The sequence below is a fragment of the Petaurus breviceps genome, unplaced genomic scaffold (assembly GCF_028583685.1).
Source record: "Petaurus breviceps papuanus isolate PSGF00001 unplaced genomic scaffold, PetGlider_PUasm1.0 38, whole genome shotgun sequence".
Classification (NCBI taxonomy): domain Eukaryota; kingdom Metazoa; phylum Chordata; class Mammalia; order Diprotodontia; family Petauridae; genus Petaurus; species Petaurus breviceps.
Genome location: NW_027186304.1, coordinates 48,776,844 through 48,804,194, shown reverse-complemented (window position 1 = coordinate 48,804,194; position 27,351 = coordinate 48,776,844). Strand labels below are relative to the sequence as shown.

At 37.2% G+C, this 27,351-nt stretch overlaps 1 protein-coding gene across 2 annotated transcripts in view; it reads left to right on the top strand.

Annotated features, from left to right (window-relative positions):
- Window positions 1-27,351, top strand: part of B4GALT6 (beta-1,4-galactosyltransferase 6) — a 104,905-nt gene that overhangs the window by 55,121 nt on the left and 22,433 nt on the right. For both annotated transcript variants that reach the window (XM_069099859.1, XM_069099860.1), the window contains exons 4-6: window positions 3,937-4,061; window positions 14,111-14,227; window positions 23,581-23,768. In XM_069099859.1, coding sequence (XP_068955960.1) covers window positions 3,937-4,061; window positions 14,111-14,227; window positions 23,581-23,768 — 430 coding nt within the window. The remainder of the gene's footprint in view (window positions 1-3,936; window positions 4,062-14,110; window positions 14,228-23,580; window positions 23,769-27,351) is intronic.

Sequence of the window (27,351 nt, the reverse complement as noted above, 5' to 3'; positions counted from 1 at the left end):
GTAGAGATAATCTACACAGAGAAAGCACTACAATTAAGGTTTTGGGAAAAGCTTTCTGTAGTGGATAGGATTTTTAGCTGGGGCTAAAGGCAGGAGGCAGAGATGAGAAGAGAGAACATTCTAGACATGGGAAACAGCTAATGAAAATGCTAAGATTTGGAATCTAGAGTTTCTTGATCAAGGAGCAGAGAGGAGGCCAGACTAGATCAGAGAGTACATTGGTGGGGGTGAGGGTGGCAGGGATATAAGGTGTTAGAAAACAGGAAAAGTAGGGGAGGCAGGTTATGAAAGGCTTGGAATACCAAATAGAGAATTGCATATTTGATTTTGGAGGTGATAGGGAGCCACTGGAGTTTATTGAGTGGGGGGATTACATGGTCATACTTGTAATTTTGGAAGATGACTTTGACACCTGAGTGGAGGATGACCTGAAATAGGGAGAGACTTGTGGCAGTGAGACCAACTAGAAGGAATTGCAATAGTCTAGCATGAGGTGATGAGAGCCTGTAACAGAGTTGTCCCTGTGTCAGAGGAGAGAAGGAAGTATATGCAATAGGTGCTATGAAAGCAAAATGGACAGGGCTTGGCAACAGATTGGATATGGGGGCAGGGGTGAGAGTGAGGATGAAATATAGAGAGGATGACACCTAGGTTTTGAGACTAGGTTTTCTTTTGGGAGACCTATAATATTTAACTTGCCTCTATCCTGTCTTTGAGATCAATGTTTTACTTATATGAAGACCCTATTTTCCTTTTAACATTTTTCTTTTTTGTTTGTTTTCCAGATTATTCTTCACTTCTTTGTATTTAAATTTTCAATCAATTATTCTTTTATTTCTTTGGTGATTCTTGCTACCATGGATCCAGTTTTTCTATTCTGCCAATTACTTCTACAGTACAAGTAATAAATTCTGCTTTCACAATTCTTATTTGTCTTTTAAGCCATATAGGAACATCTTGTTGTGGTTCCATGTTCTCTTGGAAATATACAGGATCTTAAGCCAGCCTCATAATTTGCTGATTAATTTTCCTTTATTCTATAATATTTATTCATAGATGCCAGGGCTCTTTTTGATCTGGAGATCATATTTCTTTCTATTATTAATATCTTCCCATTGGTTTTTCTACTTATGCTCAAGCTCTTTAAAATGAATTTTCTTCCTTCTGAGGTCTATGTTTAAGCTTTTTCCCCCTTATATTCTCCTGTTGCTCATTTTCTGACTCTTTCCCCTTTGAAGACAGTTTCCCTGAAGGCTAGATCTTAAAGTCTTCTAAGCCTCCTCCTACATTGGATAATTCACATTTCACCAACCTCAGAATCTGCTTCAAGATAGTTCTGGGGGGAAAAAAAGTGGCCTTATCTGGGTTCTGGGCCTTTTGGACAGGCCTGGTGGATCCATAACATTTTGGTATCCTGTTCCCGTTTTTTCTCATCCTCAGTTCTATTGTAGGACAAAGCACTGCAATCTCAGCCAGAACAATGTTCTTTTTGGTTTTCCAAGTCTTTGGGGGGTAGACAGGGTAGAATTGAATTCTCTTATAGTCTTGCCAAAATATGGTGGATAGTGGGAGAAGCTGTGCTGTCTCTATTAGGAATTAGAGATTAACTTCTTTTGCTGTTGATTCATTGGGTTTTACCTTGTTAGGGTTCATGGTGTCTTAGATGATGGAAATAGCTGAAATTGCTTTATCTCTTGCACATAATTCCCATTTTGCAGAAGTTTGAGAGGTCATGGGGATCAGAGAAAAAGTCTAGTCCTCTGTCTTGTTGCTCATGTGACCCAGAAGTCTATAAATACTAAGGGCTAAATTACTCTTTTAGCAATCTTGTTATCTCTCACAGCTTCAACTAGCACTTCTATGCAGATAATTCCTAATTCTATAACTGTAAACTCTTATTGGCATTTTCAGCTATCTGCTTTATATCTAAATATATATGCCCTGCTGGCATCTCAAATATACCATGTCTAAAACTGTATTTTTCCCTCCAAACTTGTTCTTTCTTCTCAACTCCCTATTTCTGTCACTTGCCCTATTACTCACAGTCACTTCATCTTGATAAGCTTGGTGTTATCTTTTACTCATCCCTCTCTGTTGCTTCCCACTCCCAATCAGTTGCTAAATTTGGTTGATTTTGTCTCTTCAATATCTCTTGCATCTTATTCTTCATTTCCCTTCCCGCCACTGCAAGCTTTGTGGATACCTCATTATCACTGATATGGGCCATAGCACTACTTTCCTAATCGATCTGTACCTTTAGTCTTTACTCCCTCCAGTTTGTATTTCATGTTCCCTGGCAGATAAATACTTATGAAAAATTGATCCAATCACATCACTTCTCCAGTCAAAACTTTTCAGTGACTTTAATGCCTTCTGAATAAAATCCAAACTCCTCAGCTTTCCTCAAATGGTCCTCCACAGCCTGGCACCACACTGACGTTTTAGCCTTATCTCACATTACTGCACTTCACCCTTTGCCAATCCAGACTACCCACATCATGCTCTTTTGTTCTTTTGCAAAGTTTGTTCACACTTTCCTGCATGTGGGATGCCCTCAGTTTACCGAGGTCCTTCCAGATTCAACTCAAATGCCAAGTTTGTTCTGATCTCTAGTCAGAAATTATCTTTCTTTCTTCAGAGAAGCATAACACTTTAGAGTTCTTTAGTCAGCTAATTGTCACAATAAATAGAGCACTGACTCTGGAATAAGGAAGATCCGAGTTTAAATCCAGCTTCAGATACTTTCTGGCTGTGTGACCCTGGGCAAGTCAGTTAACCTCAATTTCTACATCTGAAAAGTGAGGATAAAAGCATCTACCTCCCAAGGTTGTTGTAAGGAACAAATGAGATATTATTTGTAAAATTTTTAGTACAATGCATAGGTTGGTGTCCCAAAGAGATCATAAAAAAGGGAAAAGACCTACACGTACAAAAATATTTATAGTGGCTCTTCTTGTTGTGGCAAAGAATTGGAAATTGGGGGGATGCCCATCAGTTAGGGAGTGGCTGAACAAGTTGTGGTATATGAATGTAATGAAATACTATTGTGCTGTAAGAAATGATGAGCAGGTAGACTTCAGAAAAACTTGGAACTTGTGTGAACTGATGCTGAGTGAAGTGAGCAGAACCAGGAGAGCACTGTACACAGTAACTGCAACATTGTGTGATGATCCACTATGGTTGACTTAGCTCTTCTCAGCAATGCAGTGATATAAGACAATTCCAAAAGATTGATGATGGAAAATGCTATACACATGCAGAGAAAGAACTATGGAGTCTGAATGTAGATCCAAGCATGCTATTTTCTCTCTCTCTTTTTTTAGTTTTTCTTTCTCATGGTTTTTCCCTTTTGTTCTGATTCTTCTTTCACTATCCAAACATTTGTTATTAGTAATATTAGTTATTGTTCCTTTTGCTTGTACTCATTTGTACATGTGTTGTATCCCTCTCCTGGATTGTAGTAAGCTCCATGTGAGCTGGGACCTTGTCCTATGGATTATTATATCTTCCCTATATCTCCCCTTACATAAGTTTTTTTTTGTTTATTTTGTTGCCAACAGAGGAGGGGGTGGTCCAGGCTTTTAATTACATTGGTTTAAGTATCTCCTGGTGAGGAAACTACTTCAGTCAATGAGGGAACATGGCTACTATGCAGCTTATAGTCTTAGAGAGTTGCCTAGATCAAAGAAAGACGAGTGATGTACATAGTTTGAGACCATGCTTCCTGCTTTATATATATTTGGTACTTAATTAACATTTGTTGAATATCATTAGAAGATTTGCCGCAAACATGAGTAATTTATTAATCTAGTGTGCCAAATAAGAATGTTTAGGTAAAGAAATTTATTTTCACTTAGTCATTTGATATTTCATATACTTCTGAATCTTTGTTGTAAAAGATATTAAAATGTTTTCCTTGCGTTTCTTTCTATATAGGAGGCCTTATCAATGTCAATATGAGTGAAATCAGTTTAGAAGAAATTCAACAAGTATTCTCTAAGGATTTAGATATTGGTCCAGGTGGTCATTGGAGGCCCAAAGACTGCAAACCCCGATGGAAGGTGAGACTCTTTCGTATCAATATTATTATGTTTGGAGCATGAAAGTATGTTAGAGTATGGAATTGATCACACTTATATTCATTCTTTTGATGAATAGAAGCCTTTATCTTTAAGTGATAATATAAGGGTATTCGCAGCTGTGATGTGACAGCATCATAATTATACATTTTATATGTGTGTTTTTTTTTTTAAAGTTCCCGGTACAAAGCTTTAGTATGAAGAAGTGATGATCATATCACAGTCTGATATAGTGAAAGAAATTTGGATTTAGAGTTAGAAAGCCTGGTTTTAGATCTGGACTGTCACTTAGAGGCAGATAGCTGTCTGTAATGTAATGCCAAGGAAAGGCAACTTCCCAAGGTTCAGAATACCAGCATAGGTGCTCTCCATTTTATTCAGTGACCAACCAAGAACAGAGAAGATCAAAACATGACATCATTCAAAATACAGCATTTTACTAAGTGTGATTAAGTAATCTCCAAGTACTAATACTACTCCACCCCTAGGCTGTACCTTCATTTAGTCCATCACAAAGCCCCTCTTCTCAAATAGAGATTAGTTACCAATCTAAGTAAAGTACATTCATTTGTTCAATCACAGAGCACAAAAAGGTCAAAAGTTCCCCACCCCTGGATCACAATTGAATCTACCCCAGAGTTACAACAAGTTTAAGCATAGCACTTAATACCCAAATGGAGGTCTTTTCTTCATCTTGACAGAGGCAAATTCTCAGCAATCTTAGTTCCTGGGGAGACAAGGCTTAGCAAGGCCACAAGATACATTGCCAGTTATTCCATTACTATCACACTGTCAGAGGACAGAGCATTGCACCTGAAGTCAGGAAGATGTGAATTTAAATTTGGCTCCAGATACTAGGTTGTTTGATCCTGGGACAAGAGCTTCAACCTCTAGATGCCCAAGTTTGTGCATCTGTAAAAAGGGGGTAATGACAGCACTTGCTTCCTAGGAATATTATGGGGACAAAATGAGATAATATTTGTCAAGTGCTTTGCAAAGCACTTTAAGCATTACATAAGTGCTAGTTATTATCAGTATTGTTATTTTTACTTATTAGCTTTATGACCTTGGATACATAAAAGACTTAGATTCAAGTCCATCTTCTGACAAATCCTGGCTCTGGGACCCTGGGCAAACGTTTTAACCTCTTAGTGCCCCAGGAAACTCTCTAAGACTGAAAATTGTATAATTTATAATAACTGAAATATAATATTATACTGAAGTATAATAACTGAAAAATAATAACCTCTCTTGGTAGAGAGAATTCTCCTCATTAGAGAGTTCTTCTGCCAATGAAATCACAAATTCTCTCCCTATCCCTAGACATGGATTTATGAATGAAAGAAGCATTAAACCCTAGCACTGCTAAATGCTGGTGATCCAAATGGAAAAGCCAGACAGTCCCTGCCTTCAAGGGACTCACATTTTTATAGAGGGAGACAGCACATAGAAGAGTTCAGTTGTAATTGAGTTGGAAAGGCTTAGTGGATTTTAGGGTACACAACTAAGCATATATGGTAATGGATCTTTTAAAATGTCATTTTCATTGATAAAACCATCTCCATTTCTGATGCTAGACCATTTGAATCCAAAGTGTTAGGGACCTTGGTTCTGCTCTGCATTTTCAGTAACTGTAGCTGCTCATAGGTTGTATCTCCACAAAACTTTCTCCCCACACACTCAAAATACTTAAATTATCAAATAGTTCTACAATCTTGTTGTTTTGGCTGTTTTCTCCAGTGATGTAATTCACAACCCTTTCATGCCTGACCATTCTGTGTGAATCTTATTGGTTTCACCACGAAGTCTATTATCGGATCTATATATCACTGGGGGCCTCACTATCTCCTGATGCAGAGATAAACATTTGTGGAGCATTTGTGCTTTTTGCCTGTGACCCTTTGCTTTTGTCATGTGACCAAAACATCTTTCTTCCCCATCATATATTTCCTTGGTAACATCTTTAACCCCACTTCTTCAAAGTTAATTATTTGCTATCTATTGAAGCCCGCATATACCCACCATGCACACCTTTGTTGGCCTCTTGTGTCATATTCATTTTCAGTTCTTTGGCTACGGTAGTAGTTCATGATCTGTAGCTATGAGCCACCACCAATATGGTATTGTTATTAAAAAAGATGAACATTTGTTTCTGGGAGAAGTTTGGCGATATTAAAGGAGTTTTATAGTTTGCTCAAGTTTACTGTACTCCTCCTGACTAATTCTGGCTGCACACCAGGCCCTTCTATCCTGCACTGTCTCCCAAAGTCTACCCAAGCTTATGTTCGTTGTTTCTATGACACTAACCCATCTCATCCACTGCTGTCCTCTTGTGCCTTCAATCTTTCCCAAAATCAGTATCTCTTCCATTGAGCCTGTCTTCTCATTATGTAGATAAAGCATTTAAGCTTCTGCTTCAATATTTGTCCTTCCAATGAGTAGTCTGAATTAAGTTCTTTAAGTATTCACTGATTTGATCTTCTTGCTGTCCAAGGGACTCTCAAAAGTCTTCTCCAGCACCACAATTTGAAAGCATCAGTTCTGTGGTGCTCAGCTCTCCTTATAGTTCAACTCTCACAGCTATACATTGCTACTTGAAAAACTATAGCTTTGACTATTCAGACCTTTGTGAACAAGGTGATGTCTGCTTTTTATTAAGCTATCCAGATTTGCCATAGTTTTCCTTCCAGGGAACAAGCATCTTTTCATTTCATGGTTAAGGTCATTGTCTGCAGTGATCTTTGAGCCCAAGAATATAAAATATGACACTGCTTCCATTTCTTCTCCCTCTATTTGCCAGGAGGTGACAGGACCAGTTGCCAAGATCTTAGTTTTTTGATGTTAACCTTCAAGCCAGCTATTATACTCTCCTCTTTCATCCTCATCAAGGGGCTTCTTAATTCCTCTTCATATTTCACTTTATTAGACTAAGATTTTAGGAAAATTGCTTTGGTGGCTTTGGGGAGGATGAATTGGAAAGGAGAGAGACCTGAGGCAGGGAGACCAATTAGGAGACTATTGCAGTAGTACAAGTGAGAGGTGATAAAGCTTTGGAGTAGGGTGGTGGCTGTGTGAGTGGAGAGAAGGGAACAATTGAGAGAGATATGGAAGAAATTGTAGGATTTGAAAACTTAATAGATGTATGGAGTGAACAAAAGTGAGGAGTCAAGGATAACACGGAGGTTGTCAATGTTGGTGTCTGGGAGGGTAGTGAGATACGTAACAGAAATAAAGGAACTTTGGCAGATAGGTAGATATAAAGCCACGTGTAAGCAGCTTTCCAGAGGACTGCTGCTGTGAATAGCTTTCAAGGTTCTGATTACATAGTATAGTGAATTCTCTATTTATTCAGTAACAAATCAGAGCAAAACATTCACAGAAAATCAAAGTACAGCATTCACAATGTTACAACTTATCATAGAAAATTGAAATACAGTATTCACCATGTCACAACTCAACAACTTATAACTAAAATGGCCACATAGTTTTCACCAAAGTGGTCACATAGTTTCAAATAAAGTACGTTTGTTTAGTCAATCACAAAATCCTTAATTCAATCACAAAGTACAAAAGTAGAAGTCTCCACCCCTAGGTCACAGTAAATCATAACTTTCTCTGTCAGTACACAGTATCCAAGTAAAGTCTTCTTTCAGCTTGACTCTTGGCTGACTCTCAGCTTCCATGGTTCCTCTTCCATGGTACAAACTCCAACTGTCACCTGGGTTCAAAAGCAGGCAGCTCCTAGTTCCTTGTCCAGTTCTTCCTCCAGTTCCCATTCCAAATTGAAATTCACAGTGTCAGGTCCACCTCAAGTCCTTCACAATTCCTGTTTTTGGGAAGACAAAGCTTGACAGAGCCACAATAATATTCATACATATTGCTAGCACCATCATCAATTCACTATCTGCCTGTGAAATCAACTCAGACCCACCAACAAGGTCTGAGAACTCAACACAAATCATCAACATAGAAATAAAAACAGACCCACAAACAAGATCCAAGAGGTCAGCACAAATCATCAGTAAAGTCCCAGGACCTCTGTAAACATACAACCAGAAAATCCTCTTTCAGGGCTTCCAGTAAGGTCCCAGGGCTTCTGTACAAAGTATCACAAACAGACATCAACACAGACAGAGTAGACAAACAGAGTGCTGGGATACCACAAGTTTTCTCCTTGACTATGCCACAAGAGTCCTCTTCGCAGTTCTGCTGTCTCTAGCCTGAAAATTCTCCTTATATATTGTCATTAGCTTCTCCCCTTCCTGTTGTAGGAGTTCATGAGTTCTAGGGTTCACAAGTTGTGGGATTCACATGTTCTGTTTCTTAACAGACTTGATACAAGGCTCAAAAGAAACTGGAACTGAAACAAGGTGTCAATTCAGTAGCTGAAACAAGGTGTGAACTACGTCTGTGCTTGCCATTGCAGTAGATTTGGGGGAAAATATAATGAGTCTCTTTTGGATATGTTGAGTTTAAGAAAGTTGCTGAATCTTGGGAGAGATACTGGGGTTGGATATAGATCTGGTAATCATTTGCATTGACAAGATATAGAGATATTCAGGAAGAGAAAGTACAAGTATCGAATGCTGATGAAGAAAGGGTGGCCAGGATGCAGTTTCATCAAGAGAGAGCCAGGTGGGTCTCAGTGACTGTCAGAAGATGGGACAAGACAGGAAGTGGTCTAAGATGAGAGGAAGTGGTCTAAGATGAGAGGAAGGGTGCTAATTTTGGATCATGATTTCCAGAGGACACAGTGGAAAGGATGGGCTCTTTTAGAGTGAAACATTTTGGGGATAGGATTGAGGTGAATGGGAATGAGGAGGCAGAACAACTGGAGTTGGGTGGAGAGAGTTGTTCTTTGGCTGATCAGTGTTACCAGAATATTAAGTGTAAGAGGCAGTGAGAGTTTGCTAACAATTGAGGAATGAATCATTCAAAGGATCAATGCTGGTTTAAAATTACAAGGATGAACATTGACTCTCCAGGTTTTGGCACAGCTCTTACCTGCGGATGTTACAGTGTGTCCTAAGAGGCATCTGGGAGCCCAAGTTTTCCATGAATTCCAGTAGCATCTTGGACTGTCTTTCATAATTTTTCTTGATTTCAGTCACATCCATTCACAGTAGGTATGAGCAGATGGTGCTATGCTCCTGGCCAAGAAACTGCTGTGTCCCAGGAACTGACCCTCATTTTTCACTATTGATGTTAATTCTCTTTTTCCCCATGGAAAATAAAAAAAAACTGATTACCCACAAAGACTGCCAAAAAAAAACCCCTCAACTATCTATGGGCTTAAGTATAGGAAAATTTTATTCCTTGGCAAGTCCTCCCTCCCCCCTGGGTATCATATAGTCACTTCCAATCTATAAAACTACATTGGTTTGGGGAATTAAGGCAGGAAAAGGAATTCTGTTATTTGTTTTTTATTAAAGTATTTCTTGGTGAAATACTTTTAAGTAGAGGCCACCTGCACGTGTTAAACTTCTTCATACTCAGCTAGCATGGTAAGCAGATTGCCTGTCACCTGGCCTGTACTGGAAGCTTTTATAGCTCAGGAGAACCTGCCAGAGATTTTGCTAGCTGCTGTAGTCTTTGAAAACCAAGGGTCACTTTCATGGCACAATTAGAAAGTTGAGTAAAACGTTGGTTTTTTTTAAGTCTTTAAAAAATAAGGAAGATTAACATGTTCTGAAAAATAGAATATTTTATCTTGTTTTGGTAAATTTTATTAAGTTAGCACTTTAGTGGCTTTGCATTGCATTTTCCATATCTCAGATTATGTAGGAGCAAGTCTCTGATAGGACTTCCACTGGTATGGACTTATAACAGCAGGTGGTTATTTGTGGTAACTTTGATTTGTTTTCTGGGCTAGACCTGAGCCTAGTTGTTCATGTTTGATATTAGGACAAAATGAGACACTTGTTTGTCATTTAACAGTTTTAAAAAGGATATTTATTTAGCCATAGCTGGAGGATATTGCATAAGGCTATGCATTGAGGGCACCTTGAGTTAATTCAGCTGAGCAAAGCTCCTCTGCCCAAGTTATCCATGGCTTCCCACCAGCCAATCCTAGGGAGCATGAAGAGCACCTGACACAGGTGATCAGGAAGTGATGTCAGGAACCCTAAGCCAATCAAGTCTGAAGAATGGTTTCAATTCCCCTCCCCCAAACCCCCAAACAAACTAAACCTAACTTAATTTTCATGGGGGGGGGGGCAGGAAAGCATTAGAATATTATTTCCAGCAGAATTTGCCATTCTAATAACCTTGTAGTACTTACCAAAACTTCAACAATGCTACACACAAACTATAATAGAATGATTAAAAGTTTGATGGTTTCTTTTTATGCATTTTTGTCTACCTGTATCTCCTCTTCATATATAAGTATACATCAGTTTATCCTAAAGAGAAAAATACATTTTATTTATGTATTATTTAAAAACATCCAGCTCTAAAGTCCTGCTCTGATTTTGCTTCATGATACGGAGGTGACCAACGGTTCTTAAAGGCTCTAACAGCACAATGAAAGCTCTGGTGGATCTTAGACAACTATTATTATTGTTGGTTGTTACCGCTCTGTTGTTCAGCCTTCATTCTCAAAGAGGACCAGTGACCTGAGGGGGGTGATGTCCTGACTGGCAAGTGAACTGGATTTAAGTGGGGCAGAGCAAAGTCATCAACCTCACTCTCTCCTCCAGAGCCATCAGAGTCCAGTGGCAAGACATAGGTCAGGACAACTGGCAGTGACCCAGGATGCAGTGAGAGACCTTGATTTTTTAAAGCTAAGGTCTTTCCCAGGTCCCAGTTTGTCTGAGGCAACACCCATTCAGTGATTAAAGACTTGGGAAAGAATTGAGGCAAAAGATGTCCTAGTTTGCCTTCACAAAGGAGTCATTCTGGGAGGAAAAGACCCTCAGAGATTCTGGCCTGAACAGAAACATTTGCTGTTTACCTGTTATTACTCTGCCACTACTGTATTCCCAAACCTTGCCAAGATTTATTTTGGATGAGCAACTGTTAGATAGTAGATTATCTGTGAGGCAGGTAGCTGGTGCAGTGGATAGATTGCTGGGCCTGGAGTCAGGAAGACTCTTCTTCCTGAGTTCAAACCTGGCCTCATACATTCTAGCTGTGTGACCCTGGACAAGTCACTGAACCCAGTGTGCCTCAGTTTCCTCATCTGTAAACCTAGCTGGAGAAGGAAATGGCAAACCATTTTAGTATTTTTGCTGTGAAAACACCAAAAGGGGTAACAAAGAGTCAGATATGACTGAAAAACTATTGACCAACAGACTATCTGTGGCATTTAATAAGATATACTTTAAGGTTCATAAAAAAGCACTTTACATATATCACCTCATTTGCATATCACAACAATCCAGGTAGGTAGGTACTATGGTTATTCCCATTTTACAGATGAGTTAGCTAAAGCTCAGAGAGGTTAAGTGACAATACTGCTATCATCATCATCATCTTCTTCCAATATTTAAATAGTGCTTTTACTGTGTGGCAGGCACTGTGTTAAATACTTTACAGTTATTATCTCAATTGACACTCACAACAGGTCTGGGAGGTTAATGCTATTTTACAGTTGAAGAAACTGAGGTAAACAAAGGTTAAGTAACTTGCCCAGGGTCACACAACTACAAAGTGTCAGAAGCTGGTTTGAACTCAAGTCTTCCCAACTCCAGGCTCAGTGCTCTATCTACTTCTCTACCTAGAAAGGATTTTGGTATTCACCAAATGTCTGTTGTTTGATTTCTAATTCAGCTAAATTCCAAGAAGCTATTATATATTTAGTGCCATACCAATTAATTTACCAAAAAACTACTTTATAGAGTTAGAAAAAATAGTAACAAAATTCATCTGGAAGAATAAACGGTCCAGAATATCAAGGGAATTAATGAAAAAAAATGCTAGGGAAGGTGGACTAGCTTTACCAGATTTCAATCTGTACTATAAAGCAGCAGTCATCAAAACTACTTGGTACTGGCTTAGGAATAGAGGAGTGGATCAATGGAATAGATTAGGCACACGAGATTCAGAAGTCAACGACTACAGTAATGTATTGTTTGATAAACCCCCAGACCCTGGTTTTTGGGATAAGAACTCACTATTTGACAAAAACTGCTGGGAAAACTGGAATATAGTATGGCAGAAACTGGACATAGACCATTATCTAACACCATATACCAAAATCAAGTCTAAATGGGTTCATGATCTAGGTATAAAGGTTGATACTGTAAGCAGTCTGCTAAAACAAGGAATAGTTTACCTATCAGACTTGTGGAGAGGGAATGACTTTATGAAGAAACAGGAATTAGAGAACATTATAAAATGTAAAATGGATAATTTTGACTACATGAAATTGAAAAGTTTCTGTACAAATAAAGCCAATGTAACCAAGATTAAGAGGGAGGTGGGAAATTGGGAAAGAATCTTTACAACCTATGTCTCTGACAAAGGACTCATCTCTAAAATATACAGAGAACTGAGTCAAATTTATACGAATACAAGTCATTCCCCAATTGATAAATGGTCAAAGGATATGAACAGGCAGTTTTCAGAGAAAGAAATTAAAGCTATCTATAAGCACATGAAAAAATGCTCTAATTCACTATTGATTAGAGAAATGCAAATCAAAACAACTCTGAGGTACCACATCTCACCAGTCAGAGTGGCTAAGATGACAAAACAGGAAAATGACAAATGCTGGAGAGGATGTGGGCAAACTGGAACACTAATGCATTGTTGGTGGAGCTGTGAACTGATCCAGCCTTTCTGGAGAGCAATCTGGAACTATGCCCAAAGGGCTATAAATACTTTCATACCCTTTGATTCAGCAATACCACTCCTAGGGTTATATCCCAAAGAGATCATAGAAATGGGTGAAAGACCCACATGTACAAAAATGTTTATAGCAGCTCTTTTTGTTGTGGCAAAGAATTGGAAATTAAGGGGTTGCCCATCAACTGGGGAATGGCTGAACAAGTTGTGGTATATGCATGTTATGGAATATTATTGCGCTATAAGAAACGGGGAGCAGGCGGTCTTCACATTTACCTGAGAGGCTTAAAAGAACTGATGCTGAGTGAGAAGAGTAGAACCAGGAGGAATTTGTACACAATTACAGACACAACGTATGTGTGATGACCAACTTTGATAGACTGGACTCTTCTCAACAATGCAGGGATATAAGTCAATCCCAAAAGATGCATGATGGAGGGGAAAACGTGCATCCAGAGAAAGAACTAGAAAGAACTAAATTTATATCCAGGTGGAAGCAAAATACCTGATCTTTTTCGTTCTCTTATTTGATTTTATGTCCTCTATACCATTTTTCATCCCAGCGGGTACAATCCATCCTTATAACCTGACCATTGTATAATGTGAAAGTATTTACAGATCCTATACTTGATTATAAGACGCCATGGGGGGGAGGGGAGGGAGGGGGACAAAATGTGAAATTCAAGGAATTGTGGAATTGAATCCTGTAAACTAAAAGGAAACAAACAAATTAATAAATCAAAGAATTAAAAAAAATAAATTCCAAGAAGCTGATTACTCTGATAACTGTAGGATGATGAATTTTTTTAGCTACAGCAATTTTTGAAGAACATTACTAAGTCAGAGAGATTATGATCTCTGTCAATAGTCACATAGGTCCTTGAAATTTGCAGTAACAGCAAAAAAAATGTGAATTATTTTTTACTAAAGATAGTAAAATAATAGCATACATGTCAAATTAATTTAACATGTTTTAAGATAACTAATAAGGGTGACATATGGTGATTAAGTGTTGAGGGTGCTCAGGTTTTGGCTGCTTCATAAACCAAAAAAGTCCCATGGAGGTATAGATTCAAGTGGGCCATCTTTTAAACTAAATTCTTCTTCTTCTTTTTTTTACTAAAGGTCTCAGAATAATCATTAATGGCAGCATTTGTATAAAGAATTTAAATATTAAAACCTTTGGGAATTTATACCCATTTTCTATATTGACATTAGATTTTCACAATTTTTTATTTTTGAAGGTGGCAGTTCTCATTCCTTTTCGCAATCGTCACGAGCATCTTCCAATTTTTTTCTTGCACCTGATACCAATGCTACAGAAACAGCGATTGGAATTTGCTTTTTATGTCATTGAACAGGTGAGACTGTTTTTTAAGGTGATAAATAAATGTGTTGAGTTCTGAGATCTTGTTCTTTAAATGCATTAAGATTTACATTATTTATCAGAGCCAAGTAATGGTCATGTGTTTGATATAAAATTGTATTTCAGATCTAGTTTAAATTTCAACTTGCCAAATTCCTTTATTTGGTCAGTAGCTCTTTAATGAGATGTTATTTTAAAATTGCAATTTTTACATCAACAATATCACTTAAATACTTCTCTTGTGTTGCTACATCTATTGACAAATCATTTCTGAGCAGAATTAAAACATTCAAAGTGTTTTTGCTCCCTTTATATAAAATGAATACCTGGGGTCTGGACCTTCCCAAGATTCCTTCTCTTAATTACTCTAATTGTGTACAGAATTTATAAGATACTTGATAGCCTACCTTTTAGATTATACACAAGAACTATCTAAAGACAACTACAAACAATTGTTTTCAGAAATACAGACTTAAGTAATTGGAAAAAATGGGCAATTGGTAGGACAAGCCAATATAATTAGTGACAATATGACCTAAATTAATTTACTTCTACAATAACATGCCAATCAAGCTACCTAACTATTATTTTATAGAATTAGAAAAAGATAATGAAACTCACATGGAAAAAAGTTTCACAACCCTAAAAGAGATAATGACACAGGAATGAAGGGAACCTAGCAATGCCAGGTCTCAAACTATACTAAAAATGATTATCATTAAAAACAATTGATACTGGTTAAGAACTAGAAAGATCAATCAGTGGAACAGATTAGGTTTATAACAAGCAAAGGTATCAAATACTGGCTGCTGGGATAAGAACTATTTGACAAAAACTTCTGGGAAAATCAGATAGCAGCAATGTAGAAGAAATTGGATTTAGATCAGCACCCTATACCTTATACAAAAATAAGCTCCAAATGGGTACATGATGTAGACACATAAGATCACATAATGAGACAAACTAGAGAAGCAATGGAAAAAATTTTCAGATCTGTGGTGATTGAAAAGTTCATGACCAAACAAGAAATGGAGAGGATTGTAAAAGATAATATGAGTAATTTTGATTACATAAAATTAAAAAGTTTTTTACATGAAGAAATCTAATAAGCTAAAAGGGAAACAGTTAACCAAGAAAAATATTTGTAGCAATTTTCTTCAACAAAGGTCTCATTTTCAAGATAGTAAGTAACTGACTCATTTTTAAGAAAAAAGAGCCATTCTCCAATTGACACGTGGCCTAAAGATAAGCGAAGGTGTACTCAAGGGAATAAACCTTGGCTGTCTATAGCCATATAAAAAATACTCCAAATCATTACTAATTAGAGAAATGCAAGTTAAAGTGATTTTAATACTTTACCTCATACCCTTCAGAATGGCAAAGACAACAAAAAAAGATAATAATAAATATTCAATGGGTTATGGAAGACAAGTATATTGATACACTGTTGATAAGCCATTAAATGGGTACAACCACTCTGGAAAGCAGTTTGGAATTATATACAAAAACTTACTAAACAATGCCCTTGGAATTATACACAAAACTTACATGTGCCCTTTGGTTCAGCTAAAACCCTGCCCAGCTTATATCCAAAAGAGATCAAAGAAAGAGGAAAAAAGTTCCTTATGTATCAAAAAAATTGTAAAAGCTCCTTTTGTGGTGATAAAGAACTGGAAACTAAGAGGATTTCCAACAGTTGAGGAATGTTTTAATAAGCTGTGATGTATGAATGTGATGGCATACTATTGGGTTATAAGAAATAGATGGTTTCATAAAGAAATCGAAAGACTTATGTGAATGAATACAGAATGAAATGAGCAGGAACAGTTTATGCCACAACATCAATATCATGAAAATGAACATTTTTGAGGACTTTATAAATTGATGTAAATGAAATGAGCAGAACCAGGAGGACAATTTTTATACAATAATAACAATATTATAAAAAAACAAGAAAACCTTCATAGCTGTAACAACTATCATCAAAACAATGAGTATTCATGATTCCAGAATACCAGTGATGAAAACCTGCTTGCTTAAAGAGAGGTGATGGATTTTGGGCACAGAGTGAGACATAGGAATGACATGTATACATCTATTGGAGGAATTTGTTGTGCTTGACTATGCATATTTGCTGTAAGAGATTTATTTTTCTTTTTTTTAATGGGGCAGGGGTTGGGAGGGAGAGAAAATAGATTTTAATTAATTTTAAAAACTAGAGATGTGAGGGCAGTACTATAAATGTGAAATGTTTCATGCAATTTCAAATGAGATCACTGTATTATTTTACTTATTTTATTTTGTTAAAACAGCAACAAAGTGGGAGCAAATTATAAACATATGTAATGTAAAACAGAACACATCAATAAAATGGAAAGTGACCAAAAAAAAGTTAAGAGAAAAGTATTTTAGTTTGTGGCATGTTAATTTAAATAACACAATACAGAGTTCCTTTAAACTCATAACTGATATTTATATACTACCTTAAGGCTTATAAAGCACTTCACATACATTATCTCATTTGCTTCTTTAACAACCCTGAAAATAAATGACACAGCTATTAGTATCCCTGTTTTACTAGTGAGGCTTAAAGAAGTTGCAGTGCATCTACAGCTTGTAAGGATTAAGCATTAGAATATAAATTCAGATTTTTTTTTTGACTCCTAATTCTCTTTTTGCTATACCATGTTACCTTTCATAAATATTTTAAAGTATAATATATACACACTTCAATGAGCCCATGATCTTATTGGAGCCAGTCTGACCTTTTTGTGCTCAAATTGCAACTCATACATTGTCTTCTGGTCTTATATAATACTTATCCACCCCTTCCCAGAACTCCTCCATAGTGGATCTGCCTTGAACGTTGGAACCCTTCTTTGTCTGACTATTTCATGTATAGGGGGTTCCATATTTGGGTTGTCTGTTACCCATATTTTTGTTACACTTTATTTTGGGGTATTACATGACCTTAATGGGGTTTTTAATGCAACTTTAAAGCAAGCCATTTTTGGTAGGTACTACAGCCTTCCACCATAGGTCTTTACATTGTTCTTTAGGTTAAACAGTTTGATTTTTCAAAGATTGTGGTGTTGCATGATTCATGGCCATATAGCATCACTGGTAGAGTATTATGATTCTCTATATATTTTTATACTATGTATATTTCTATACTATGTATATTTATCCCCACATATACATCTATCTATGAAGAAAGAATGAATTATCTAAAAGATATTTTTGGCAGTAATAATCTATAAAAATGCAGTATCTTTTTAGAGTGCATTGACCATCTATAAAAATAAATACTATATTAGATTTTCTAATTCAAGATTGGTCAAATGAAAATCAGACAATACACAACTTAAATGTAAATTAATGTACTTTTTCCATTCTTTTGGTTTTCATTTTGTTTTATTTTACTGGGAATCCTATGACTGCACAGCAGAATTCTGTCTTTATGCAGTGTAGGCAGATGTTTGTATTTTCCTAGCCTTAATTATGGGGAGCAGTATTTAGGATTAGAAGACAGTTGAACAGCTAAATATTGGTGGAGTTCATATACAATTTGAAGGTCTAATTATTTTTGAACACTGTTTACAAAGCTGTTGCAAATGTGACTTGAAATAAAAAAAAATGGGTAGTAGTTGAATTGACCTTGATGTTTTTAATGATGATGTACATTTTTTTTGTTTTTAGGAAACAGGTGTTTTTTTTTAAAAGATCACAATTAATTTCATGTAGTCTCTCTAAAATGTTTGAAAGTGTTGGTATTTCAGAAATCTAACCAAGTAATAAAATGCACGATGAAACAGTGAAACAGTTTACCATATAAACCCTATAAAAACTATTCTCAATATCCAATAGTTACATCCTGTATCATTTCATAATTATAGCCTTTTAATATATCTTTTGTTTTCTTTTTTGGAGGGGGGGAAGGCAGGGCAATTGGGGTTAAGTGACTTGCCCAAGGTCACATGGCTAGTAACTGTTAAGTGTCTGAGGCCAAATTGGAACTCAGGTCCTCCTGATTCCAGGGCTGGTGTTCTATTCACTGTGCCACCTAGCCATCCCTATTATAGCCTTTTAAAAATAAAAGTACACATTCTTTTTCTCCAGGGCTCGATAACTTGTCTACTTTTATTTGTTACTCTTTTGCTTTTTGGTCATCTTTTCTCTGGCCTTAGTTCTGGTTTCTTATTTAATCATTTCCCTACTCTCTTCATACTTTTAATTCTCTTCTAATTCTTTAATTCATTCTACTTTGAAATTCTTCATTCTGATTCCTCATATAATCAATTTGCTCACACTTCCAGAATTACATCTTCCTTTAATGTTCTGCTTTATCTTTGACATATCATTTAACTTTAACTCTCACCAGCAGTCTCTATTCAGATAAACTCTTTCTCTGTTATTATGAAAATGATGCTGTCACCACTTCTGTGCTTTAGCTCTTTTATCTTTTATCCCTATTTTCAATATCTATGTTTTTACCTCCTGGAGCAAACACATTTTTCTCCCATTGTTTACTTTACATGTTGGCAGTTGCTTTTAAACCTCTTAATTTCTTTCCAGAATCATGGCTCATCCTTTTAGATACAGTTTAAGCTCAACATCTTGAATTTGAATATAGTAGGTAGTTCACATTATTTTCTCCGTCTGTCATTTTTACCATAATGTGGCTTAAGATATATATCACTTTTATTTTTCTTTTTTCTCCCTCCAACCATTATGTCAATTGCTAAAATTTATCAGAGCCTTTCTAAAATGTTGCATTTCTATTCTAAATATGAGTGTTTTTTTGTGTTCTGAATATTTTTGCTTTTGATTTTTGGACAGCTCCTTACTTTTATTATCTTACCTTTTATTTCTTATATGAAATCTGGTTATCAAAGTTAGAATCATAAAGCTTGAGAGCTAGAAGAGACCTCACAGAGGTCATCTAGTCCAACCTTCATTTCAAGGGTGAGGAATCTCTCTACATCATCCATGACCAGTGGTCATCCAGTCTTTGCTTGAAGATTACTGGAGTTTTAGTAGACTTCCTCCATTGCAGTAAAAAAATTCAAATTTTTCATCTACAAAGTTCATTAGGATTACTACTTCATGAGAAGTTTCTTCTCTTTTTTTCTTATGCATATCTCTCAATTTTACCTCTCATCCTGGAAAAACTCGGGGACTTCTGTCCTGTTTGTACAAATGTTTCTGCCTTTTCTTTCTTATATTTTATTTCCCATTCACATGAAATGTGCATCTTTCTAATTATAACATAGCTGACTTGTAAGATTGATTTTCACTATCACCACCACCACCATCATCATCATCTAGATATCTAGTTCTAGTCTCTTTCCTTCTCAGGAAGGAAGCTGGTTCCTTCTTTACCTACTATTGAAGTGGCCACAGTTGTCAGTATACTCTGTCACATCCCTCAACCTCTGTTATTTGCTTCTCATGAAAATCTAACCCCCTATATATACCATTGCACTTTTAAAAATGTTTTTATTGATCATCATGGTTATCCAAAGTATCTCCCCCTCAGCCCCGTCAAAAGACCCGTTGTATGTACTGAAACGTTTTTTTAGAAAGGAACAAAAATCTAAACATTAAAAAAAAGACCTAAAACATGTGCTGTGTTTATCACCTGTGGCCCTCCCACCTCCACAAAGGGGTGCATTGGGGGTGCATCTCTCTTATCTCTTCATTGAAGTCCCCCTTGATTTTTATAATTTTGTCACATTTACATTTGAGTTTTTGGTGCATAGTACTTTCTGTTTACATTACTGTAGTTACTGTGTATATTTTCTTGGCTTTGATTACTTCACTCTTTATAAGTTCATATAGATCTTTCCATGCTTTATTTATCACACATCATTTCTTAACAACATATTAATGTTCCATTACATTCACATACTACATTTTGTTTAGCTATTCCCCAATTGATGGACATCTACTTTGCTTCCAATTCTTTGATGTTGCAAAAAATGCTGCTTTAAATATCTTAATGTATTTGAGGACATTCTTCTTTATTTTTAAGCAATCGGGGTTAAGTAACTTGCTCAAGGTTACACGGCCACTTATTTCTGGGTGTGGTGCTGAGTATCTGAGCCTGGGATTCGATCCAGGTCATCCCAACACTGGAGCCGGTGTCTTACTCGCTGAGCCACCTGGCCACCACTAAGCAATTGGGGTTAAGTAACTTGCTCAAGGTTACACGGCTAGGTGTTTCTGGGTGGGTGCTAAGTGTCTGAGCCTGGGATTCGATCTCCAGGTCATCCCAACACTGGAGCCGGTGCTCTTACTCTCTGTGATACCTGGCCGCCCCGAGGACATTCTTCTTATGGCTCCCTTGGTAGCCCACTATGAAGTCACTAGTTCAAAGGGTATAGACATTTATGTCACTGTATTTGTATAATTCCAAATTGCTTTTCAAAATGGTTGTATCATTGCATAGCTCCACCAACAATGCAGGAGTGTTCCTATCATTCTACAACCCCTCTAACATTGACTATTTCCATTTTTTGGTCATTTTTGCCAGTTTGCTGTGTGTGAGGTGAAATTTCAGGGTGATGTATTCTGTTGACACCTCAGAACCAGGGAAGGCAACAGCTTTTACATTTATACAGGCAGGTTCTCTTGAAACTCAGTGATCATTGTGATTGATTCAGACACATTGGGAAATAATCTGAGAAATAATCAAGTTGTGATGTGGTCTTCTGTTTGGGCATAGAGTCTAAGGTGACTATTAATTGTCAGAACCATCTAGCTAGTAGTGTATAGCCTTATTCTATTCATGATTTCATCATGTATGAATTGTCAGAATAATTAGACAACGGACAAAGTCGTGTATGATTCATTTGTCCATATTACCATTTTGTTGAATAAGAAAGAGGCCTACAAAAGTTCTGTGATTTTTAGTTACGCCAGGTTTGTGATAGAAGCCAAGATGAACTCATGTGAGCATCTTAGTTTTTTGGTCCAGTGATTTCAGTGTTGACCACATTTTCTATTTCATTCATTTGTAACTTCTTCCATTTTTCATCAGGAAAAGTTTTAGAACAATGTTATTTCCATGAGGGCAAATGTTGCATGGTGATTCTTCATAAATGTATTAGCACAGTCCTTTTCAATTACCAGATACTTGTCAAATTTACAGCAAACCTTAAAACACTATATTAATGTCAATTATCACTCAATGTACAGGGTTTCCCAAAAATCTTAGTACACTTTAAAGCTGCACTATGACTTAGGGGATACCCTGTTTATGTTTTAATGTTGTCAGTGGTAATTAAAAAAACAAAGAAGAAAACACCTTTCCTGACAGCCAAGGGTACCACTATTTTCCAAGTAATGCAGGCCCACAAATTTATTATAGTCCTTCACTCCTTACTCTTATTCCATATATCCAGTTTATTGCCAAATCCTATTAATGTCTTCCTTTACAGCTTCTCTTGTATATTTCCCCTTCTTTCCACTCACATAGCCATAGCCCTTGGTCAGGCTCTCACCATTTTTTGCCTGGACTACCGCAATACTCTTCAATTGTTTTTCCTGCTTCAACTCTCTCTATTGTAGTCCATCTCCCACTCACTGCCAAGTTGCCTTTTCTAATTTTTTTATTTTAATTTTTTGGGGGGAGGGCAATTGGGATTAAGTGACTTGTCCAAGGTCACACAGCTAGGTTTTTGTGTGTGTGTGGTGTGTGTGTGTGTGTGTTAAGTGTCTGAGGCCAGATTTGAACCCAGGTCCTCCTGACTCCAGGGCCAGTACTCTAGTCACTGCGCCACCTAGCCACCCCCAAGTTGTCTTTTTCTAAAACTCAGGCCTGACTATGTCAACCTTTGTTCAGGGAACTCCAGTGGCTCCCGATTCCCTCCATGATTAAATAAGAAATCCTTCATTTGGGCATTTAAAACTCTTCATATGCTGGTTCCTTCCTACATTCTGGCCTTCTTATGCCTTCCTTCCTTCATGGACACTACTTTTTTTTTTTTAAGCACTCGGTGGTAAGTAACTTGCTCAAAGTTATATGGCCAGGGTGTTTCTGGGTGGGTGCTAAGTGTTTGAGCCTGGATTTGATCCCCAGGTCATCCTGACACTGGGGCCGGTGCTCTCACTCACTGAGCCACCTGGCCACCTCTAAGCAGTTGGGGGTTAAGCAACTTGCTCAAGGTTACACAGCCAGTTATTTCTGGGTGGGTGCTAAGTATCCGAGCCCAGATTTGATCCCCAGGTCATCCCGACACTGGGGCCGATGCTCTTACTCACTGAGTCACCTGGCCGTCCCTAAGCAATCGGGGTTAAGTAACTTGCTCAAGGTTACACGGCCAGTTATTTCTGGGTGTGGTGCTGAGTGTCTGATCCTGGAATTTGATCCTAGGTCATCCTGACACTGGAGCCGGTGCTCTTGCTCACTGAGCCACCTGGCCGCCCCATGGACACCACTTTCTAACTACATTGGCCTACTTGTGTTCCTCTCTCTCCTCTTTCTGTGCCTTTTTTTGCCCGTCCCCCATCTCTGGAATTATATGACCTCCCACCATTGTCTCTTAATTTGCTAGGGTTCCTTCAAGATGAACATAAATCTTACCTTCTGCATGAGACTTCTTTCAAATTACTTTCATATGTTTGTTTATATCTTATATGGACTTGGATGTTTGCATGTTGTAAATAAATAGAACTTCTTAAGAGTGGTGCCTGTTTTTTGCCTTTCCTTGTGTCCCTAGTGCTTAACATAGCACCCTGAATATTGTAAGCATTCAATAAATGCTCATTAGCTGACTTTAAAATATCTTTAATAATAGAAAGTAGTACTCATGGCTTTTATTATTATTGATAGTATAATAAAATATAAAATCTTTGTATCTTTAATATAAAAATTCCTAGCCACATTTTCTAGTCAAAAATAAAATTTCTGTTGTTGAATAGCCTAGTTTGGAAACTTTGGTGGGAAAATAAAGTCCTCCATTTTGATTCAGTAGAACCCAGTAGTGACTTCATTAGCAAATACTTAGTATCAGCTAATTGTTCAGACAGCAGAAATACTTTTTTTCAATTCCATTTGATGTTATCAATGTACTCAAATATGGTATAGCTTAATTTTGCCTAGTAATTGAGTGTTCATACTCTGAAGCGTTTATTATTTTTATCCACCACTCAGTCACACAGTGGTATCGGTTTTATTTTTTTTGCATTTTAGTATCATTTCACTGATGAGTTTTACAAAGAAATGAGTATAACAAAAAATTTTGACTTGAAGTTCTGTAATAATTTTGTTTCCTCTATAGTATAAGACTCATCTGTTTTTCTTGTTCTTATAATTTGCCTTCTCTTTGGTTTCTTTCCTTAAAGACTGGCACCCAACCTTTTAATCGCGCAATGCTCTTTAATGTTGGATTTAAAGAAGCTATGAAAGATATGATGTGGGATTGTATAATTTTTCATGATGTGGATCATTTACCAGAAAATGACCGAAACTATTATGGATGTGGAGAAATGCCACGTCATTTTGCAGCAAAGCTGGACAAATACATGTACATGTGAGTAATGTACAATTTCCTTGGGAAATTTATAAAATATTTATAAAATATTATTAATAACTGAATAGCATTATATGACTTAAGTCACAAAGACTTTCAGAATTTGAGAATAATTAGTGGTCGTGTAGTCCCAACTCTTACATAAAAAAAGGAAGCTGATATTTATAATGTGTTTTAAAAGATTTGAAAAGAGCTTTATATATATTATCTCATTTGGTCCTCCCAACAATTCTGTGAGATAACTCCTGTTATTATCCCTATTTTTCAGATTAAGAAACTGAGGCTGAGAAGTAAGTCCCTTGCTCAGGGTCACACAGCTGGAATTATTTGAAAGAGGTTTTGAACTCAGGACTTTCTAACAGAACTCTCTAGTCCAGCACTCTATCCTCCGTGCCACCTAGCTAACAAGGGAAAGAATTTCTCCTTAAGTGACAGCTTTATTCTACAAAATGGTCATTCAACCCCTTCTCGAAGATCTCCAGTGAGGAGAAAACCCTCTGAAGCAGCCTACTCCATTTTTGTATAGCTCTTAATGTTAGGAAATTTTTCTTTACATCAACCTTAATTTTGCCTCTTTTCAACTTCTGTTCATGGCTCTTAGTTTTTTCTTCTGGGACTAAACCAAATGAATCTCATCTCTCTTTCTCATGGTAGCCTTTCAGACTCAAAAATCGCTATCATGTTGCCTATGAACTTCTCTTCTTCAGACTAAACATCTTCAGTTCCTTCAACTGATTCTCATCTAACATGAGCTCTAGTCACTGTTCCTGGAACTGAACTATGGTCAGTTCATCCAGTGGATCTGTGAATTTGGATGGGAAAATAATTGCATCTTTATTTTAATATAATTGGTTTCCTTTCTAGTTCTGTGGATTTTATTTTATGTGTAGAAAAACATTTTCTTTCTGAATAGTCCATAAGCTTCACCATACTGACAAATAGGTCTATGACCCCCCAAAAGTTAAAAAAAAAAGCAGTCTATAGATACAGTAATAAAGAACTTAACATTCACGAAGGACTTTTGTTCTGCACTTTACACATTGACAAGTCTTACTTCTATGGGGTGGATCAGCAGGGAGCTTCTGTGGACAAGATTAGACTCTACAGTTGTGCCTTCAGAATTTCATACTTGATAACTTCCATCCTTCCTTGGTTTGCTTAGCCCTGTAGAATTTTAGGCCATGAGATCCTCCTAGCCTATCTTCTGAACTCTTTGCCAGACCAGTTCTTAGCTTTCTTCTCTGTCATAAATTTTTTTTTTACCACTTTATAGGACCACAAAGGAAACCAATCATATTGAAATAAAGATATAATTATTTTCCCTTTTAAATATGTAGACCCTTTGATTCCATGGAACCCAAGTTGAGTCCCTGCTTTAAAGGATAAAGACTGGTTCAGAAAAGTTAATGGCCCCTTTTTGTTTTTCCAGGAGGCTCTTTATTCAGATGAATGAACTCTTGGCAGTAGGCTTCACTGACAAAATTTGGACAGGCAATTTTACACTACTGAAATCATAGCTTCAGGAGTTCTTATACTCTACACTGGTCTGTGCTACTAGAGATTGCTCAGTAGCATTACAAGATACAACCTAGACTATTGCCAACACCTGAGACTCCTCCCTCTGTTCCTCTCTTCCCTCCAAATTAATAATAATGACATAAAGAGGGATACCAGAGACCAACATTATAGGTAACTTCACAGCTGTCCTATAATTTCCAGTTCTTCCCAACTCACACAAAATGTTCTTCTCATGCCCAGTAACACATTACTCACTGAACATCCTCCATCCCAAATAATGGCTAATTTCAAACCCTACCAAATGCTTACATAGTGGCAATCTTCCCTGAAATCAATGAATTCATTGTTAGCTGTTCTTTCAGCAGTATGATGTATGAAAAACTGAACTGCCACACTTTAAATCTGTAGCACCCATGTACCTTCCTGCCTGTCAGTTCCACAGCATCTCAATCTCTTAACAAACAATAAATAAGCATTTATGAAGTGCCTATAACATACCAGGAGACACAGTACTAGGGTTATGACTGCAGAGGTGAAACAGATCCTGCCCTCAGGGAGCATATATTCCACTGGGAGAGACACCATTCACATTATACAGGGTGTCTGGCGTTTTTAAAGCACAACATTCACTCAGTACTTTTGTCCAGCTCTTCACATACTCAGGAGCTTTGAATCTATGAGTTGAATCAGCAGGCAACTACTAGGGACTAGAATTCTAGGCCCTACAATTATGTCTTCAGAAATTCATTAACCTAGTAAAACTATAAATTATGTGAAGACTTTGGGGGCATTCTAGAGACGTAGGTATATACACATGGACAAAGTAGATGCCAAGTAGCCTTTGGGGGAAAGACACTAACAACTGGGGTAGAGTGTCTGCCTCACGCACAAAGTGATGCTTGAGATGAATCTCTAATCAATCAATAAACAAGCATTTGTTAAATGCTTACTGTGTCCTAAGTGCTGAGAATGTAGAAAAAAGGCAATTCAGTTCCCGCCATGAGGGAGCTCACATTCTAAGGGGAGCAGACAGTATGTCCATAAATTGGTACCTACAAAATTCATACAGGTAGCAGTTGAGGGTGGGGGATAAGAAAGGCCTCCCCCAGAAGGGTGTGCTTAAACTGAATCTTGAAGAAGCCCAGATTCTAAGAGGCCTCAGTGAGAAGAGAGAGTAGTCCAGGCATGGAGGACAGACAAAGCGTTTTAGAATTTGAAGGGACCTTAGAGATTGTCTACCCCACCCCTCACTCAAAACAGGACTCTACCTAATAGCATAGTATGACATTATATGTATTTGCGTAGGAGTGTGTTTGTGTGTGTGTGTACTTTATATGTGACCTTGGGCAAGTTACTTAACCCCAATTGCCCAGCCTTCCCCCTTTCAAAAAGGCAAAATGAAAAAAAAGACAGAGGAGTTATATCCTAAAGGCAGTAGACAGCCACAGGAACTTCTTTAGCAAAGGAAAGACATCAGGCCTCTGTAGTAGAAACATACCATTTTGGCAGCCATGTGGAATTGAGAAAGCTATATAAGTTCTGTGAACAAGCATTGGAAGATGTTGTCAGTATCTGTAGCTGGTATAGGTAGTGGAAAACCTGAATGCCATACTAGATTAAAAGTAAAAAATAATCATGGAGAATGGAATCCCTAAAACAAAAAGCACACCAGAAATTCAAAATTCCCTTTATCATCAATTAAAAGAAAAAGCCTTTTTTTTTTTTAAGCAATCAGGGTTAAGTAACTTGCTCAAGGTTACACGGCCAGTTATTTCTGGGTGTGGTGCTGAGTATCTGAGCCCGGGATTCGATCCAGGTCATTCCAACACTGGAGCCGGTGCTCTTACTTGCTGAGCCACCTGGCCACCCCAAAAGAAAAAGTCTTAATTTTAAGGTGATAAAAAGATTCTTGAAAGAAACTAAGGTTTCTAAGAGGTGAATAGGTACTACCTTCTAGGCAAAAGGATACAGAGTTGTTCTCAAAAATATTGTCTGTCCTAGAGAGCCCTGATATTCTCCGGGGAGTATTCAATTCAGTAAGTGTTAAGAATTTATTACATCCAGT